The following is a 16,528-nucleotide window of genomic DNA, read 5'->3' on the forward strand; positions in this document are numbered from 1 at the left end:
GGCCAGTGAGCTAGGGGACAACAGGAGTGCGACTCCTCGGGGACAGCTTCCCGACGAGGATGACTTCAGGGATCTGGGTGCAAGTAGGAGGAAGGGGCCTCGGGGCAGACTGCCGGTCTGCCCCCGCTCCATTTCTGAGCCAGATCAAGTGGGTACAGAACTGAATCCCACTCTCTCTGCCCTGCCCTGGGGGAACCTCCTCATGAAGCCAGGCAGAGGCTGCAGGCAGAATCACCTTTATTGGAGCATGACCTGTTGGGGGCTTGCACCCTCATGGCCCCCACAGGTAGCTGGGCGGTGGGGCTCGCCAGTATCAAAAAGGAGGAGAAGAGCGGAGGCTGTGGGGACTGGCTGGAAGCTGCTGGCGGGGTGCAGCGGGCTGGGGCCCTGGCAGGTTCAGACTGAGGTACAGCAGCGTTAATAATACTCTCGGAGCGTTAATACTCTGGGGAGGGGCAGGCACTTAGGGGGCCCTAGGGCATGAAGGCACTTGGATCTGGGAAGGGACAGGGGATGTGCAGTGGGACTGGGCAGGGCCAGGCCCGGGGTTTGGCAGGCACTTCGGGCAGTGCTGGGGTGGCAGGCTGGGCCCGACAGCCCAGAAGGCTTTGGTGGTGGCAGGCACAGTCTCTGGGCTGGGTCTGCGTCGAACAGAAGCGGCTGCCCTAGTGCTCATCTCGAAGCTCTGAAGGCAGGAACTTGTACTGCTGTTGCCGGATCTGTGCCAGCTTCTTCCGTGCCTCTTCCAGCTCTCGTTCCTTCCGAAGCATCTCTTCCTGGGCGGCAATGATCTGAGGGATGGAGATCAGGGACTCAGGTCAGTGCGTATGTGCCTTAGGGTTTAGGGTTGTTGAGACCGGCACGGGCACTGGGACCGCCCTGCTGACAGTGTCCCTCAGAGTGTCTGGCACAGAGCTTACCTGGGCAATGCCCCCGACCATCTTCTCCTTCACCACCACTGTCTCGTTCTCCTGCTCTTCAAAGGCTGCAGCCTTCTGTGCCGCCTTCACCAGGTTATCCGAGGCTCGTTTCACTGCGTTGCCGGCAGCCTGGGTAGAGAGAAGGCAGCATGAGTTGAGAACTCAGGTAGGGTCCCAGCTGAGAGAGTCCCTCAACTCCCTCACAGAAAGCATGCCTCGGGGGTGACAGTTTAAAGCAGCACAGCTCAGGGTACAATGGGATGGGTCAGGGTTCCTCACCTGAAGCCGTTTCATTGCCTCAGAGTCCTGGTCTGCCTTGACCTTGCAGGCCACAAGGAGCTGGGCTGTGGAGGCAGCGACCTGCTTGGCTGATGAGATGAGCTTCTCCTGGCTGGCGTGGCCTTGGACAGCTGCATTGGCTGCCTCACACAGATTGTTGGTGGCTGCAGCCACCATCCGGGCCTGAAACAGGGAGATTAGATTACAATATGCCTCTTGCTCTGGTCCATCCCCTCTCCAGCCTTCTCAAGTCTCTGAAGCTCAGAGGGATGTAGGGGGAGTTATACACTCACGGCAGAAATGAGGCCCTGGGACCACTGCCCATCATCCAGTGCATTGGCTGGAATGGCGCCCACCTGTGGAGGAAGGCGGGAGCCTGCTTAGACCTGTGCTCTCCGCAGGTCCTAAGGGGCCTCCCAGCTACAATGCAGGCAGGTGTGGACGGCAAAGCTGCTGCTGTCCCCTTTCTGCTGGCTATCCGAGTCCTTACCTTCCCTTGGGCCACCAGTTCCCTCTGGGCAGCTGATGCAGCCTTCACCAGGGCACTGGTGGCTGCTGCGATGGACTTGGCAGCTTCTAGTATCTGTTCCTCGAAGTTCAAGGACTCGTCCGCCTCCTGCAAAGAACAGACGAAGGTTGCAGAGAGAGATGGAAAGTAAGAGGGGCTGAAGGTGCAGATGTTCTGAGGGTAGGGGAGAGGGAGGGAGCAGGACTGACCTTGGGTTTGGCCCGGGGCTTCAGCTGCTCCAGCTTTTTGGCTGCAGCCTCAATGGCAGCCGCAGCTCCTAGGAGCTCATTCTCAGCAATGACTGTGGGGTCCTCTGGGTCCACCCATTCTGTTCCTGGTGGGACGAAGTGGGAAAGGAAGAGGCTAAGGCAGAGCAGGGAGGTCAGGGGCACTGGGCAGCACGGTTACTAGCACCGGGGCCTTGGCATCTGTGAGGACTATGGGCAGAGGCCAGCTCTGAGCAGACTACCGGAAGTAGAGGTCTCCCTGGGACAAGCGTCTCCCTTCCCTCCCTGCCCCTGGTCGCCCCCTCACCCTTCATGGCCTCAGCAGCCTGGATGAGCTCAGTGACTGAACCAGCCACACGCTTTGAGTGCCCCGTCAACTGCTGCTTCAGTTCTGGGCTGGGCTTCTGCAGGGTCTGGGGAAGACGGGGGCAGGGAGCAGGGAACATCAGATCTTAGCGTTTACCCTGACCTTTGAAAAAGGGCAGATCAAAACCCTCCCCACCCCGCCCCCACTCCTAGACCGCTCCACACCACAGCCTCAAACACCACACAGCCTGTGCAGGTGGACTCCAGGCATCACATGGCACACATGGAGAAGACAGTGGGGCTGGGCTGTGAGTCACTCACCGGCTGACAAGGAACAAGGAGAATGATGAAATGAGAAGAAAGAAGAGATGACGAGGTAGAGAAGGAGAAGGTCAGGTGGGAAGAGAGGAGAAAACAAAAACAGGAAGAGATGAGTGGGAGAACCAAAGATGCTAAGACTGATGGGGCCCCAGTGGAAAGGAGACTTGGAAATGAGAACAGATTTGGGGAATAGATGGTGGAGTTGGGGGGAGATTTGAACAAAAAATTAGAGAGCGGGGTCTGAGGCCTGTGGGAAGAGCACTGTGTGTTCAGGGAGGCTGGTGTGAGGAGCAGACAACTCCCGCCTTACCAGCAGCACGTGGTCCAGCAGTTCCAGGTAGCCATTGGCACATTCCCGGCCATAGTGCAGGGCTCGAAGCCGCACGTCAGGGGCCACTTCTGGGTGGTAGGCTGCTTCCTATAGCACCGGGTAATATGTTAGCTTTAGGATCCTTCAGGAGCTCCCAGTCCCCCAAGTCCCTACAGTTTCTCCCTACCATGTTCTGCCCTAAAGCTGCCGCACTGCCTCAAACTTCTGCCTCACCACAAGGATGTCTACCTTGCAAGCCCGAAGCATATCTGCGATTGCACGGCGACTTAGATTGGCTGTGGCAATGACATCCTCCTGGCGACAGGAGTTCCCAGCCGCAACAGCCTTGGCTGTTGCCATGGTGATACCCTTGGTCATGCGGATGAAATCTTCCGGGGTGGAGGTCTTGGCAGGTGGCTCTGGGGAACAGAAGACCTGTTGGGGGTAGAACAAGCAGAAAAATTCCACAGTGAGTGAGGCTGTAAGATAGCACAGCAGTCATGTGATTGGTTTATTCATCCATGTGTTCACTCAACAAGCATTCACTGAATATTTATCATAGGTCAAGTGCTTGGAGACTTTCACACATTCACAGCTAATATAATAGAAGGCAACTGGTCGTCATTTCTGACTGAAGTGATCAGGGAGAATTTATCTGTTTGAAATTAAAGAAGTACCTCTGAGCTGGGTTTTCATTCGTAAAGTAAAGAGAAGCCTTGACAGGGTGAGTGGTGAAGGTGGGCAAGGAGCCGGGTCTTAAGAAATATAGATAACAGGAGGGCTTTTTTTTTTTTTGCGGTACGCGGGCCTCTCACTGTTGTGGCCTCTCCCGTTGCGGAGCACAGGCTCCGGACGCACAGGCTCAGTGGCCATGGCTCACAGGCCCAGCCGCTCCGCGGCATGTGGGATCTTCCTGGACCGGGGCACGAACCCGTGTCCCCTGCATTGGCAGGCGGACTCTCAACCACTGCACCACCAGGGAAGCTCTGGGAGGGCATTTTAGGCAAGTGGCAGAGCATGAATAACCAGGACATCAAGTGGGAGAGTATCAAGGAATGTTCTAGAATACACGGATGAAGGAGAAAAGATTGTGGGGGTCTTGAATATCAGAATAAGGAAGTTAGAATTTCATATAATATGTAAAAGTCATAAAAATATTTTGATGTATGTGTTCATCCAACAAATTACTAAAGATCAGCTACGTGGCAGATTCTGTGTGAGGTGCTAGGAATGCAATGGGGGATAAGATAGAGAAGGCCCTTGTTCTCGTGGAGCTTACAATCTGGTTTTGGATACAGGTTATACATAGGGAAACGAGCAGAGAAACTAGACTGTGAAGGAAAAAAAGAGGGTGCTGTGATGAGAAAGAAAAAGGAAGTCCTTTTTCATAAAGGTGGTCAGGGAAGGCCTCAGGAGGAGGGGTTGTTTAAGCTGAAGCCTAAAGCAGTAGAAGGAACCAGATGTTCAAAAAGCTGGAAGAGAGCAAGAGCGAGGGCCTGCAGTGGGCAGAGCTGAGAATGCAGTGGGCCTGGGGCCTGGAAGGGGAGGAGAGCAGGGGCCCTGGAGCCTGGGAGGCAATGGTAAGGAGAGTGGATTTTACCACAGATGCCAGGGCAGTCACTAAAGGGTTGTAAGCACTGAAGTGACATAACCTGATGTATATTTTTAAAAGATAATTCTGGGAATTCCCTGGCGGTCCAGTGGTTAGGACGTGGCGCTTTCACTGCCATGGCCCTAGGTTCAATCCCTGGTCAGGGAACTAAGATTCCACAAGCTGCACGGCACGGCCTAAAAAAAAAAATTATTCTGGCTACCGTGTAGAGAAAATGGACTGGAGGGGGTGAGTGGAGTGGGGAAGCAGGGAGATTAGACAGACGCTATCACATAAACACAGCTAAGGACCGATGATGGTTTGGACAAGGTGGTGGTGGCAGAGATGGGGCAAAGGGCAAATGAGATCTATTTGGAGGGAGCACTAAAAGAACTGCTGATGGGCTCAGATGTAGGGAATGAGAGAAAGATGTTAAAGCTGGGTTTCTATCTTTAGGAACTGAGTTACTAAGAGGTGCCATTTACTGATATGGGAAAGATGAGGGAATGATCAGGTTTGGGAAGCAGAAAGTTAGGAATTTCAATTTAGACATCTCTAAGGAGAGGTGAAAACAGAAGATGAGAAAGATGAATTTAGAAGTTAGAAAGATGAGGGACTTCCATGGTGGTCCAGTGGTTAAGAATCCGCCTTCCAATGCAGGGGACGCGGGTTCGATCCCTGGTCAGGGAACTAAGATCCCACATGCTGTGGGGCAACTAAGCCCACGAACCACAACTTACAGAGCCCACACGCTCTGGAGCCCACAACGAAAGATCCCGCATGCCTCAACTAAGACCCAACGCAGCCAAATAAATAGATTAAAAAAAAAAAAAACAACTTAGAAAGATGAGTAGGAAAGATGAAAGTGACAGAGGTTGAAGGCAGGGACACCAGGTAGAAAACTGGCACAGCAGTCAAAGTGAGGGAGAATGCTGCCAGTGGGCCCGGAGAGGAGGGATGAAAGGAAAAGAGAACAGAGGAGGGTGGCTGGCAGGACCTGGCGATGGCCTGAATATGGTGAGTGAGGCAGTGAAGTCAAAGATGACTGAGGGAACCTTCAGGACCGGGAGGCTGTTACCATCGTTAGTGGGAAGCAGCACGTCAGGAAGAACAGCTGGTTGGGAGGCACTGCATCTCGGTGCTGATGTCAAACAGGCAGTTGGAAATAACTAAACTCAGAATTGGAATTCAACTTTTTAGAGAACGATAAAGAGAGTGGTTAAACTTGCCAAAGAAGAGGATAGAGTAAGAGGCCGATATGTGCAGTCCTGGGAAGGCCTCTACGTTTACTAGGTTGAAGGTGATTCAATGACGACTACAGAAGAGACGTGGGAGGCAAGAGAAAAGCCAGTGTCAAGAAGGCCAAAGGAAGAAAGGCTTTCAAAGAGAGGCTTGCTAAGGGAGTCAACTGCTTTGGAAATGTCTGAAGAAGATGAAGGCCAAGAAGCGGCCACTGCATGTGGCAACTAAGAGGCCACTGGTGACCAGAGAAAGTGGGGGGATGAAAGGGAGGTGTCAAACGCTAGGGAGGAAATAGGTGAGGAAGGGGAAGACAAGAGTGCAGCTCGTGTAAGAAGTCTGGCAACGAGCAGGAGACTGTGTATCTACATCTGTGTGTGTGTGTGTGCGGCGCAAGTTCACAATCTGTCACGACCCTGCTCTCGGACCCAAGTCCCCGATGCCCCAGACTTGCACTCACCGCCAGTTCCTGCCGTATGTGCTCAGTGGTTGCCTCCAAGGCCCGTGTGCCTTTGGTGGCCTCATCCTCCACAGCTTTCACAGTCTTAAGCAGTGATGTCACATTGGTCACCATCACCTGGGGAGCATCAGAGGAGGGAGGGAAGGAGGGATCATTTTAAGGAACAGGAGGAAGCACAATGGTCCGCTCCCTCCCCAGAAGCAGCTCTCATTTCCTCCCACCTTGGCAGAGTTCTTGAGCTGCCACACGGCAGGGTCATCCCCAACTTTGCCAGCTGCAGCCTTTGTTGCACTGATGAGGTCTCCCAGGGCCTTGGCCACATCTTTCACTGCGTTGATCAGCACCACCTGTGTGGGGGAGCAGAGGCTCTGGTCCGTGGGAAGAAAAGGGGGAACAGGAAGTGGTTCTGGCCAGAATTAGGGGTGTGAGTTGGATACCTGGGTCTCTGGGTCCTCGGCTCCCAGGCTGGCTGCACCCAGCTTGACCACGTCGGCGAGGCGGGTGATGGTGGCCACAGAGGACTGGGCAGCCTGTGCCAACTTCTCCTGGCTCCCAGCTGCGTTCTGCACCAGGACCTTGGTGTCCTCCACCAGCACCTTTGCAGTCTTCAGAATGCCCTCTCTGGGGGAGGGTCCGGCCCCGTCAGCTCTTCTCAGGCCTCCCCCGGCCCCTCCATCCTCTGTGGCCCAAACCCCACCCTGCCTCCATGATGCCCAGTGCCCTCCTCACCGGTGGTCAGCGAAAGTTTCAGCGCCCTCTCGATTGAGTGTGCCAGCGGTAGCGAACATGATGGTGGTGTCGAGGTCGGCAATGATGCCGGACACAGCACTGGCTGCCGTGATGCAGGCCTGGGTGCCACGATTCCCGGCCTGGAGCGCAGCCAGCACGTGGGAGACCTGGGGGAGGAGAGTCATGTGGCGACTGTGGCCGGTGTCCCGTGAAAGGGAAAGGTCACCGGTGTCTGAGAGAAGGGACAGAGGAGAGGGCTGGGAAGGCTGGAGGAGGATGGGAAAGGCTGCAGGGTTGGGGAGCCTGGCCCTCAGTCCGTGGGGATGAGCTCTGTCACCTTCTCAGAGACTCGCCGGGCACACTCTATGAGCTCCTTCTTGGTGTAGGCGTCACTGGGGCTGCATTGCAGGGCGCCTGCCTTGGTGACCAGAGCAGCACAGCCGTGTCCCAGTTCCTGAACCCGGTGCTTGATGTGGGCACCTATCTGTGAGCAGATGAAAGAGGGAGATGAATTTTACGAGAGGCGCTCGGGTACGTCCAGTGCGCTCGGAGGAGTCACTAAGGACCTAAGAAACCATGCACTGCAGACTGAGGAGGTAGTGAGAAAAAGCGCCCAGCACAGACTTGTCCTGTTTCACAGCCTTTAGTCAGGAGGTCACCTCCCACACATGGAAAATACTGGCCTGTGGGCACCAGCTGTGAGGACCTTGTTAAGCACGGTGAGGAGGAGGGGAGAAGCACTTCATGCTGGGGTATCTGAGTCAGAGGCCACGGCTTACAATTTGGCCTGTGTGCGGTGCGGTAGTGGAGGGGTTTGGGGCTGGGGATTAGGTGTGTCACGCTAAGATCCATTTTTACTTGCTTTCTTGGAAAGCCAGGAGCTTAGGTAAGGAAGCGCTTCAGGGCTTTACAACAGAAGAACCAGGAAGGGAATACAGGCTTGCAGCACAGCCACAGGCCCAGAAGAGGGTCAGCAGAGAAACAGCGGCAGACCAGGAAAGCTCTAGATCCTGGGCTGTCTCCTTTATGCCTGTGACCGAAGGCTTTGATGCTGTCCCTATGCGGAGCCCTGATCACTCTTTCGTGGAGTGGCCCTGAGGAGTTCCCCTTTCTATGAGAGATCAGAGGGGGCGAGGGTGGGACAGCCCCAGAGGCTGACATGATGGGACAAGGGGCATGCCTCTGGGGTTTTCTGTGAGGCGCTGGGGAAGGTCACAACTGCCTCCAAGTTACCTCTTCATTTTCAGCAGCCACAGCTGCAGGCTTGGCCTGTGAGGCCAAACGGCCATAGTCACTGGTCAGCTGGTTAGCGAGAGGGCCCAGCTCCTCAGGGCTGGTGTTTGACTTGGTTACCTGGAGACAGTGGAAGAAGTGAAGTTATGTCCAAACTCAACTTTCCAAGAGCAGTCCTCTTCTCTCCCAAACTCACCATCTCCTGAACGGTGACAGCAATGGCCTTGGCTGTCCGCACCATAGTTGTCTGATAATCCACGAAGGAACCTTCTGGTTCACCCATTGGTCCTTCGTCTAGCTAAGGAGAGAGAATGGGGGAAGAGGAAAGATTGTTGGTCTCTGCCACTGGGCTCAGGGACCCTGGTCCACAGTAGGCTCTGTCCATGGGCACCCCAAGACTCCAACCTGGTTGATGGCCTGGGTGATGGAGTCCACCATGCCGCCGACAACCCCGGCAGCACTGGCTGCCTCGTTGAGGGTGGCTGTCAGGTCCTCCACGGCCTCTGTCATCATCTGTACAGCCTCCTCCAGGGCTTCCTGGGTGTGAGCTGCTTGCTGTGGGGCAGACTGAGTGAGCTGGGGCCCAGCTGTTCCTGCTTCTCTTACTGTAGTAGCAGCCTCTCAACCCGGCCCTCAGTACCTTGGGGTTACCGCCAGCCTCCTTGGCCGTGTACAGCAACTGCAGGGCAGACTCGGCCAAGGTTTTGGTCTGGTCCAGGAGTGCCATCTGCTGAGGATGACTCAGGGTCTTGGAGGCAGCACCCACTGCAGCCAAGGTGAGTGGCTCAAAGTACTGGGCCATCTGGGACACCTGAGGCAAGGGTTTGGAATGGGTCAGCCGGGCCAGGTACCCTTGTTTACCCTATCCCGGTCTCCCCACGTGTCTCCCCAGGTACCTTGTGTCCCAGCTGGGAGGCTTCTGCCCGGGCAGCACTGGCCAGTGGCTCAATAAGATGGGAGATCTCCTGCACTGCAGTGAGCATCTGGGTATGCAAGGCCTGGGGAGGAAGCGAACTTTAGCTCTGACTGTGACCTGCAAAGGGACCCTCTAGTTGCACAGGACCCCACTCTTCCTTCCACATCCAACTAACTAACCCTCTCGGCATGTTCCATACCCTCGATGTTTCTATGAAGCCCATTCCCAGATCCCCCACCTTCCTCAAGCCTGCCATCGCTCCTCCCAGACACCTTTCATAGAACCCCCTTCCCCCTTACCTCTTGAGAGATTCCCTCACGGGGAGCAAGCTGCTGGCTGATTGCGGCAAGGGAAGCCTGGTCTAGGTCCCGCAGACAGCTGTTCAGAGCTGCAATGGCCGCCTCACACTCCAGCTGCCCTGGAGCCTTGTCCCTGCAGACACATCACAGGCTCCAACACCAAGAATGTCCCTTTAATATAAGGCTAGCCTGCCTTTCCCCGTATCCCCCGAATCTTGGACAACAGGTGTTCTCCAACACCATCCCATCTCATTGCACCTAAGTGCCCACCCTTCCATTCTGTCACAACGTATATCCCCCAGTCACACCGGTTCTCCAGCCCGCCCCCTGTACCTCATGCTTGTAATGAGCTTCTTGATGGAGTCTGAGACAGTACGGGAGTGGCCAGCCAGCACCGACCAGCGCGGGGGGTCCCGGGGATTGACTGCCAGGGCCCGGGCTGTCTGGATTAGGCCCCCGGCACTCTCCAACATTGTCTTGGCAGAGATCACAATGGGCTCCATGGCAGCCCGGCCCTGGGGAGAGGAGAAGCAGGGAGGTGAATCTCAAGACTCCTGGGAAGATGAAGCGGCAGACGGCCCATCCATTCTGCCTTCACCCGGCCTCCTCACCTCGGGGCTGATCTGGGCGGGAACACTGGAGAACTCAGGGTTGGACGCAAAGGCACTCAGATTTTCCACAGCCTCCAGCAGCGGGGCTGTTGCTGCTCGGCACTGCGCACGGTTCTCCTCCGTGAAGGCCCCGTCCAGCGCCTGAAAAGGGAGTGATGGGGAGGCCCTCAGGACGGACTGTAGACAAAGGCGGTGCAGCCCAGGTCTCCCTCCTGAGCTTAAAGGGTGTGGGGAGAGGCTGGTGATGACCAGCGTGGATAAGAAAGGCCTTGGGCTCAGGCAGGTGGGATCTGGTAGAAAGCCTCAGGGAATGACAGGGGGTCAGGGGAGAGAAAACTGGATAGGTCAGGGAGAGGCTGAGAATTCCAACACCGGGAACCTTGATGGTCTTGACAAGATTGGCCGTGCTGTTGGCCACCTCCTTGGCCGATTGTACGAACTGGCGCTTGGCTGTAGGATTGGCAGTCCGGGCAGAAGCCAGGCGGCAACTGTTACACAGTGCAGACGTGTGTTTGGCCACAATGGTGGCTGCAGAGAGCACCTGAGGAGACAGAAACGTGGAAGAGCCACAATGAGGGCAGGAGGGAAGTGTCCACTCCAGGGAGCAGCCCCTTTCGCTTGGGGGATGGATAGCAATACCCTTGGAAGTCTAATTAGGAAAGACAAAGTCACCTGAAAAGTCAGGATCTGGGAGAGAGAGATACCCAAAGATGAGCATGAGCAGGGTGTGGGGGAAAGAAAGATGAAAAGCCGACACACTAATGGAGGAATAATACAGGCTCTGTAGGAGAGTGAGCTCAAACACCCATAAAGAGGTGGTGAACTTGGCAGTAAGTGGAGGAACAATGAGAAGCACGGCAGGAGAAGACAATGACCCAGAGATGCTGTGGGTAGGGGGTCAGAGCTGGGGCCCCAACCTCTCCTTCCCCACATGTCCTGCATCTCCCTCTCCCCCTCACAGGGCTGGTCTGTCCTGGCTCAGCAGCCTTTCCCAGGCTTGTCCATGGTGCCTGTCCCTTTGAGTTACCTGGGCCTGGGTGCAGCCAGGCTCTCCCAAACTCTGACAGGCCATCTGAATTGCCTGGTTTGCTCGGGCAAACTGCGTGGGCTCCACCAGCCCTTGCTGTCCAGCTTGGCTATTGGGGTCAGAGACACCAACCAGATATGCAGCCTGGGGAGAGAGAAGAGGTGGGGTGAGGAATAAGGAATATTCCTTAGGTGGGACTTGAATAGCGATAGTGGGGACAAAGGGGAGCAGGGCTAAGTTTAGTGGCCAGGGTTCTATGTGAGTGGAGGTATATTAGCTAGCTATAGTTATACTATAAGAGGGAAAAAAACCTCTCCTGTTTTGTTAAATTTGTTCAAACATTTCAGAAGATTAAAAAAGTAAAAAAAAAAAAAAAAAAAAAAAAAAAAAAAAAAAAAAGGAAAGACACAAAATAAGGTTTTTATTAAAATTCTATGTGTATGTGTTTGTATGCTGGGTCTTAAGGTGAAAAGTACTGCTTACTGTAAGTGGCAGTAAAAAAAAGTTTGAAAGCCCCATACACACACACACAAAACCCCTTTTAGAGATAGCTGTAAAACTATAGAGGGTGTTAGGCTAATTAACACTTACGATACCTCCAAGCTTCAGAGATTTGGAAGGGGGCAAGGGATGGGTATAATGGTTGCCAAAATCTGTTTTTGCTTGGAAGACCATCATAAGGTTTGATTCTTACTTCACCCAACACATGGTAACTTTGCTTTTTCCTCTTCATGCTATTCCAGAAATAAGTTAAACCATATACCGCAGGCCACCCAACAGAACAGGACACGGGGAGGTAGGGCGACTGAAGGAGCAGGATGATAGGCCTTCAGGGACACAGTCTGAGATGATGAACTCTCAAGCCAGTTTGTTTTAAGGATTCATATACGAAAGCAGAATACTCTGAGCTAATAGGTCGTTTTACACTTCATAATGTAGAAAAAGGCAAAGTTAAGTGGTGACGCAAGTAACTGGAAATTTAGTCCCTGGTACTATTCTAATAAAGTAACAATTATGTGGGGACTTCCCAGGTGGTCCAGTGGTTAAGACTTCCACTGCAGGGAGCCCAGGTTCGATCCCTGGTCAGGGAACTAAGATCCCACATGCCTTGCGGCACACCCCCCTGCCCCGCCCCCCCAAATAATAATTATGTGAAAATAATTTGCATATGCTAATCAGCATATACCAAGAAAACTGGGTCTGGAAACAGCCCAATGATTGGACAGTGTAACCATACCTCAAAGCACCAGGGCTCAGGGGTGACAGTGATCAGAACTGCTGGTGTTCTATGATTGCTGACAAATATCTCTACTTTAGAAGGGGGAAAGATCCCCAGTTTCCATACAGTTGGCTTTGCAAGCATAACTTTTTGAGTTTTCTGCAAGTGTGTCAGGCTGCGAGGAGGTGGGGGAGGGAAAGCAGGGGCATTCCAGGGACCATCTCAGGAGCATAACCTGTGCAGCTGCCTCGGTGAAGCCGCAGAGGGCCTTGGAGGCTGTGGCAATGGCCTCCCCAAACTCTGGCAGGTTTCCGTTCTTGGCATTTTGGGAGATGCCAGTCATGGCCTCACCCAGTACCTGAGGAACACAGTGTGTCAAGAGAGTCAGAGCCTGTCCTCAGAGGGACAGAGCAGCCCCCGGTTAGTTCCATCTTCCTGTCCTCTGCCCTCCTGGGTTCCTGGGTGCACTTACCTTTGAGTTTTCCATGACACTGTCCAGGCAGCCAAAGTAGGACATGTCACTGATGGGCTGGACTGGGTTCTCTAGGAGTTCCCGGACCGTCTGTAGAGGGGGAGGGTGAAGTGAGATCCAAGACACCCCCCTCACCCTCCAACCAAGAACCCTTTCCTCAACCTCAACCCCATTTAGCCTGACAGGGCCCACCTCCAATTCCCGCAGGGCATTGTCACACTCTTTCTGGCCGGGCGCCTGCTGGGTGCACATGGTGATGAGCTGGTTGATGCTGTCAGTCACTGCCCTGGGAGGAAGAGAAAGTCAAGTGAATGGGCGCAAAGGTCATCATTTCTGCATCCTGTACGTGTAGGAAGTCTAGCCATTTCTCTTTTGCCTGGAACAACTCCTAAGCCAGGGACTTCTCATGAGATGTCCCCTCCCCAGTCTCTTCAACATTCTAGGGCTGGGCTTCCCAGCTCCCACGTACCGGGCAGCTGCAGCCAGCTGACTCTTGAGGTTGGGGGCTGCAGGGTCTGTGGACAGGGCTTTGGCGGCCAGAAGAAGTTTGCTTGAAGACATGGAGATGCCCTTCAAGTTGGACACAACCTGGGCGCGGTCCTCCTGGCTCTGTTGAAGGCAAGAAGGTCAACACATTGTCCAGTCCTTTCATATCTGTCTCTAAAAGGGATCTTCTGTCCCAGACACTCAAGTACTGCTAGAGACCGGGGAGGGGAGTGAGCCAGGAGCAGGTGAGGACTCTGTGGTCACAGAGATGCCTCTGATCTAACCCTCGAACAGGACCCAGTGCCTCTTCGTACCGGAGCCTGGCCTGCCATCTCCACACCAGCTTCCAGGAAGGTGCTGAAGTCCTGTCCGAATCGACCTGAGGCTCGAGCCAGGTCCTGAGGGGTTCCCCGAGAGGCCTGCACCAGTTCTGTGGCTGCCTGATTTAGCCCAGCAGCGGCTTCATTCAGGCGGCTCTGAGCTTCTTGAAAAGTCCCAGTGCTGGGGGGAAGCTGCAGGGTCAGAGACAAAGTCAGGTGCAAGAATGGGAAATGACGTGAGGGAGAGTCTGGTAAAGGAGCGCTGAGAGGTGGGCACAGAGCCTGGGAGCAATGAAAAGGGATACATCTGGGGAGTCAGGGTCAAGGAGAGGTCCAGAGGTAGAAGCTTGGAGTCCTTCATCCTCCCTGTGTTCCCCCCACACCCCTGTCCTCCTACCGAGTCACTCAGGAGTCGCTTGCTGGCATCTCCCACTGCTCTCAGGGCATTGTCCACATCTCGCTGACCAGGCAGGCAGCTGACGCAGCGGTTCAGGGCCTGGGTCACTGCTTTGGCCACCTGAGGTGGGAAAGGAGACGGGGGTTGCCAAAATGGAAACAACTGGGAGATCCCCTCCTCCACCCATGGGAGACTCTGAAAGTGAAAGCAGAAAAGGGGTGTTTTAGCTGAATAGGCCAGGGTATCACGTTAGGGTATCAAGTGATGGTGACCCAACTTCCCCAAATGTGGCTTTCAGCTAGGCCCCTGCCTCAGTCTAGCTAAGACACTTAGTCTACTAAGACTGAGAAGGAAGGACGGAATCCAGAGAGGAGCTGCGGTGTCGATGAGACTCTTCCCCCGTCAGGGTGGGCCTTCTGATGGGATCTGGGGGAGAGGCAGGGAGTGGCCCTGTCCCAATACCTGACCTGCGCAAGCCGCTGCTGGCTCTCAGGGTCCCCTGGATGGCCAGCTGCCTTCTTCGCCTCCTCGATGAGGCTGCTGGCCTTATCCAGTACATCACTGGCTGTGTCAAGCACAATGGCTTGCACCGCAGGATCTGATGTCAGGGCAGCTACGCCCCTGGCGGCTTGGGCCAGTGACCGCAGCCCACCTGCCACATCCCGAGCTGCGATACCTGGGGAAACAAGGAGAGAGGAAGGAGGGGAAAAGGCACCGTCACTGCCAGGCCCTGATGCCAGTGGCTTCCTCCGTACAGCTCCCATTCCCCCATCCTCCTCACCACATGCCCCATTCCCAGCCCTGTCCACGTACCTGCGTAATTCTCATTGCCCTGGGCAACCTCCCCCAGCAGCTGGGCGATGGCGGAGCTCACTGCTTTGGTGCTGTTGCCCAGGTCCTGGGCACACTTCTCCATCTAGGGATGAAGGAGGAGACTCAGGGGATCAGGCGCAGGAGGAACTGGGAAGAGGGAACCTGAGCAGCTATTCAGGGACAGCTGGCAGTTTGAGTGAAGGTTCTGGGCAGCTCTGGGGCACGGGTGAGAAGGAAGACCTCAGGGTTTGAGAAGGAATGAGGTCTTTCGAATACCTACCGTCTCCCCAGGTAAGGGCTTAAGCTTGCCATCTCGAGCTGCTGCCTTCACTTCCTGCAGATCTCTCTCTAGATTCTGTACCACACTCAGAGCAGAATCCATCTCCAAAGGCCCACATGCTTCCTGAGCCTACAAAGATATGTGGGGCGGGGAGGGGGTGTTGAGGTGTAGGAGGTACACTGTGTCTCATTCACGCCTCAGGTTACACAATTACCCACTTTAGGATATTCTGAACAGATTCTCCATCATCCTAGGACTCCCCCCTCATCTTCCAAAAAGGTAGCCAGCTCCTATACCTTCTGGGCAGCGGTACGGAGTTCAGCCAGTGCGGTGCCAAGGTTTTTAGCACACTGACTCAGCTGCATGGCCGATGCCTGGTCCTGAACTGTTGGCACTGAGGCCTTCGCGGCTGCCACCATCTTCCCACCTGGCTGTTGGGGAACAGGTAGGCAGATGAAGTGTACCATATGCCCTCTGGGCTTGGGTACAGGGACTGATGACGGTCAGAATGTGGTGAGCACTGGGGCTCAGTACTGGGCGAGAGGCTATTGGCAGAGATTTAAAATGATTAAATCTAAAGGTCTCATAGAGGAGTGGGAGGGGTCTGGTCTGAGCGGTGAGCGGAAGATGCCTTGCCTGCAGGAAGCTCTGGCTGGCAGCGATGAGGGCTAGCTGTGCACTGGGACTGTCAGGCTGGGCTTGGCTCCCTCGGACGCCCTGCACCAGCAGTGGAATCTGCTCTGCCACAGCCTGTAGATGAAAATGTCATCAGGGCCACCTCTCCGCAGGCTGGGGGAAAGTCCCCCATCTTCCACGCCTCCTCCCGCCCCCATGTGCTTCCTGGCGTCTCACCTTGCAGCTCTGCATCAGCTGTGGCTGGGGGCCGGCAGAGGCCTTGGGGGTGGAGGCTGCATGTTGGGCTGCAGCGATGGTCTGTGTAGCTGAGGCTGCAGCCTGCTTGGCTGCGTGCTTTAAGGACAGAATAGTGAGGACGAGGCCCAGACATTCCTATACCCTGTCCCTGGCTTACCCTGCCCGTGCTATCCCCCAAGGAAACATCAGTGTCCCCGCACATCCCTCCCAGTTTCATTCCTCCGAGAGCACCTACACTGGCTTGGTTCCCAGCCTCACCTCCAGGCGCTGCACCAGCTTCTTCTTGATGGCATTCTGTGCAGCTGCGTTGGTCGCCATGCGGAGACCCTCAGCTGCCTCCCGCAGCCGCTGCTGCTGCTCCTCACTGTCAGGGTGGGCGGCTGCTCCCTGAGAGGTGGCGAGGGGACAGTTACCACCCTGCGTCCCTATGGACCCTAAATAAGCTCTTCCCTGACCCCTCCAAACTCAGAGGTATTTTCCTGAAGTCATTTCTAACTACCCCCACTGAAAGGTAATCATAGTTGAGACGAGCTACCTCAGGCAGGCAAAAGGGGAGTCTAAAGGGGCTCTGGCTTCCGTCTGGGATGCTGAAATCCCTTTCTTGGGTAGAACTGTTTCTGCTTCCCCTCTCTGGGGAAGCAGCCATATTTCTTCCCCCCCCCCCCCAACACAGAAACCCACCACAAACAAGG

The 16,528-nt window shown here is 55.0% G+C and overlaps 1 protein-coding gene across 2 annotated transcripts in view; it reads right to left on the reverse strand.

Moving 5' to 3' along the window:
• Positions 1-220: 220 nt before the first annotated feature.
• TLN1 (talin 1) overlaps positions 221-16,528 on the reverse strand; it is a 32,054-nt gene continuing 15,746 nt past the window's right edge. For both annotated transcript variants that reach the window (XM_024762952.1, XM_024762951.1), the window contains exons 21-57: positions 16,095-16,223; positions 15,816-15,932; positions 15,600-15,713; positions 15,260-15,394; positions 14,964-15,092; positions 14,684-14,786; positions 14,338-14,546; positions 13,871-13,990; positions 13,468-13,665; positions 13,137-13,276; positions 12,860-12,953; positions 12,668-12,757; positions 12,431-12,553; positions 10,977-11,120; positions 10,329-10,490; positions 9,950-10,090; positions 9,672-9,853; positions 9,339-9,471; positions 9,020-9,121; positions 8,764-8,934; positions 8,529-8,678; positions 8,320-8,421; positions 8,124-8,243; positions 7,228-7,374; positions 6,891-7,057; positions 6,599-6,782; positions 6,383-6,508; positions 6,162-6,278; positions 3,121-3,306; positions 2,872-2,979; positions 2,242-2,347; positions 1,917-2,041; positions 1,690-1,815; positions 1,493-1,555; positions 1,200-1,382; positions 921-1,049; positions 221-791 (exon numbers count right to left, since the gene is read on the reverse strand). In XM_024762952.1, the coding sequence (XP_024618720.1) occupies positions 666-791; positions 921-1,049; positions 1,200-1,382; positions 1,493-1,555; positions 1,690-1,815; positions 1,917-2,041; positions 2,242-2,347; positions 2,872-2,979; positions 3,121-3,306; positions 6,162-6,278; positions 6,383-6,508; positions 6,599-6,782; positions 6,891-7,057; positions 7,228-7,374; positions 8,124-8,243; positions 8,320-8,421; positions 8,529-8,678; positions 8,764-8,934; positions 9,020-9,121; positions 9,339-9,471; positions 9,672-9,853; positions 9,950-10,090; positions 10,329-10,490; positions 10,977-11,120; positions 12,431-12,553; positions 12,668-12,757; positions 12,860-12,953; positions 13,137-13,276; positions 13,468-13,665; positions 13,871-13,990; positions 14,338-14,546; positions 14,684-14,786; positions 14,964-15,092; positions 15,260-15,394; positions 15,600-15,713; positions 15,816-15,932; positions 16,095-16,223 (5,001 nt within the window). In that variant the 3' untranslated portion in view covers positions 221-665. The remainder of the gene's footprint in view (positions 792-920; positions 1,050-1,199; positions 1,383-1,492; positions 1,556-1,689; positions 1,816-1,916; positions 2,042-2,241; positions 2,348-2,871; positions 2,980-3,120; positions 3,307-6,161; positions 6,279-6,382; positions 6,509-6,598; positions 6,783-6,890; positions 7,058-7,227; positions 7,375-8,123; positions 8,244-8,319; positions 8,422-8,528; positions 8,679-8,763; positions 8,935-9,019; positions 9,122-9,338; positions 9,472-9,671; positions 9,854-9,949; positions 10,091-10,328; positions 10,491-10,976; positions 11,121-12,430; positions 12,554-12,667; positions 12,758-12,859; positions 12,954-13,136; positions 13,277-13,467; positions 13,666-13,870; positions 13,991-14,337; positions 14,547-14,683; positions 14,787-14,963; positions 15,093-15,259; positions 15,395-15,599; positions 15,714-15,815; positions 15,933-16,094; positions 16,224-16,528) is intronic.

Source organism: Neophocaena asiaeorientalis, unplaced genomic scaffold (genome assembly GCF_003031525.2).
Source record: "Neophocaena asiaeorientalis asiaeorientalis breed wild unplaced genomic scaffold, Neophocaena_asiaeorientalis_V1.1 scaffold449, whole genome shotgun sequence".
Taxonomy (NCBI): Eukaryota; Metazoa; Chordata; class Mammalia; order Artiodactyla; family Phocoenidae; genus Neophocaena; species Neophocaena asiaeorientalis.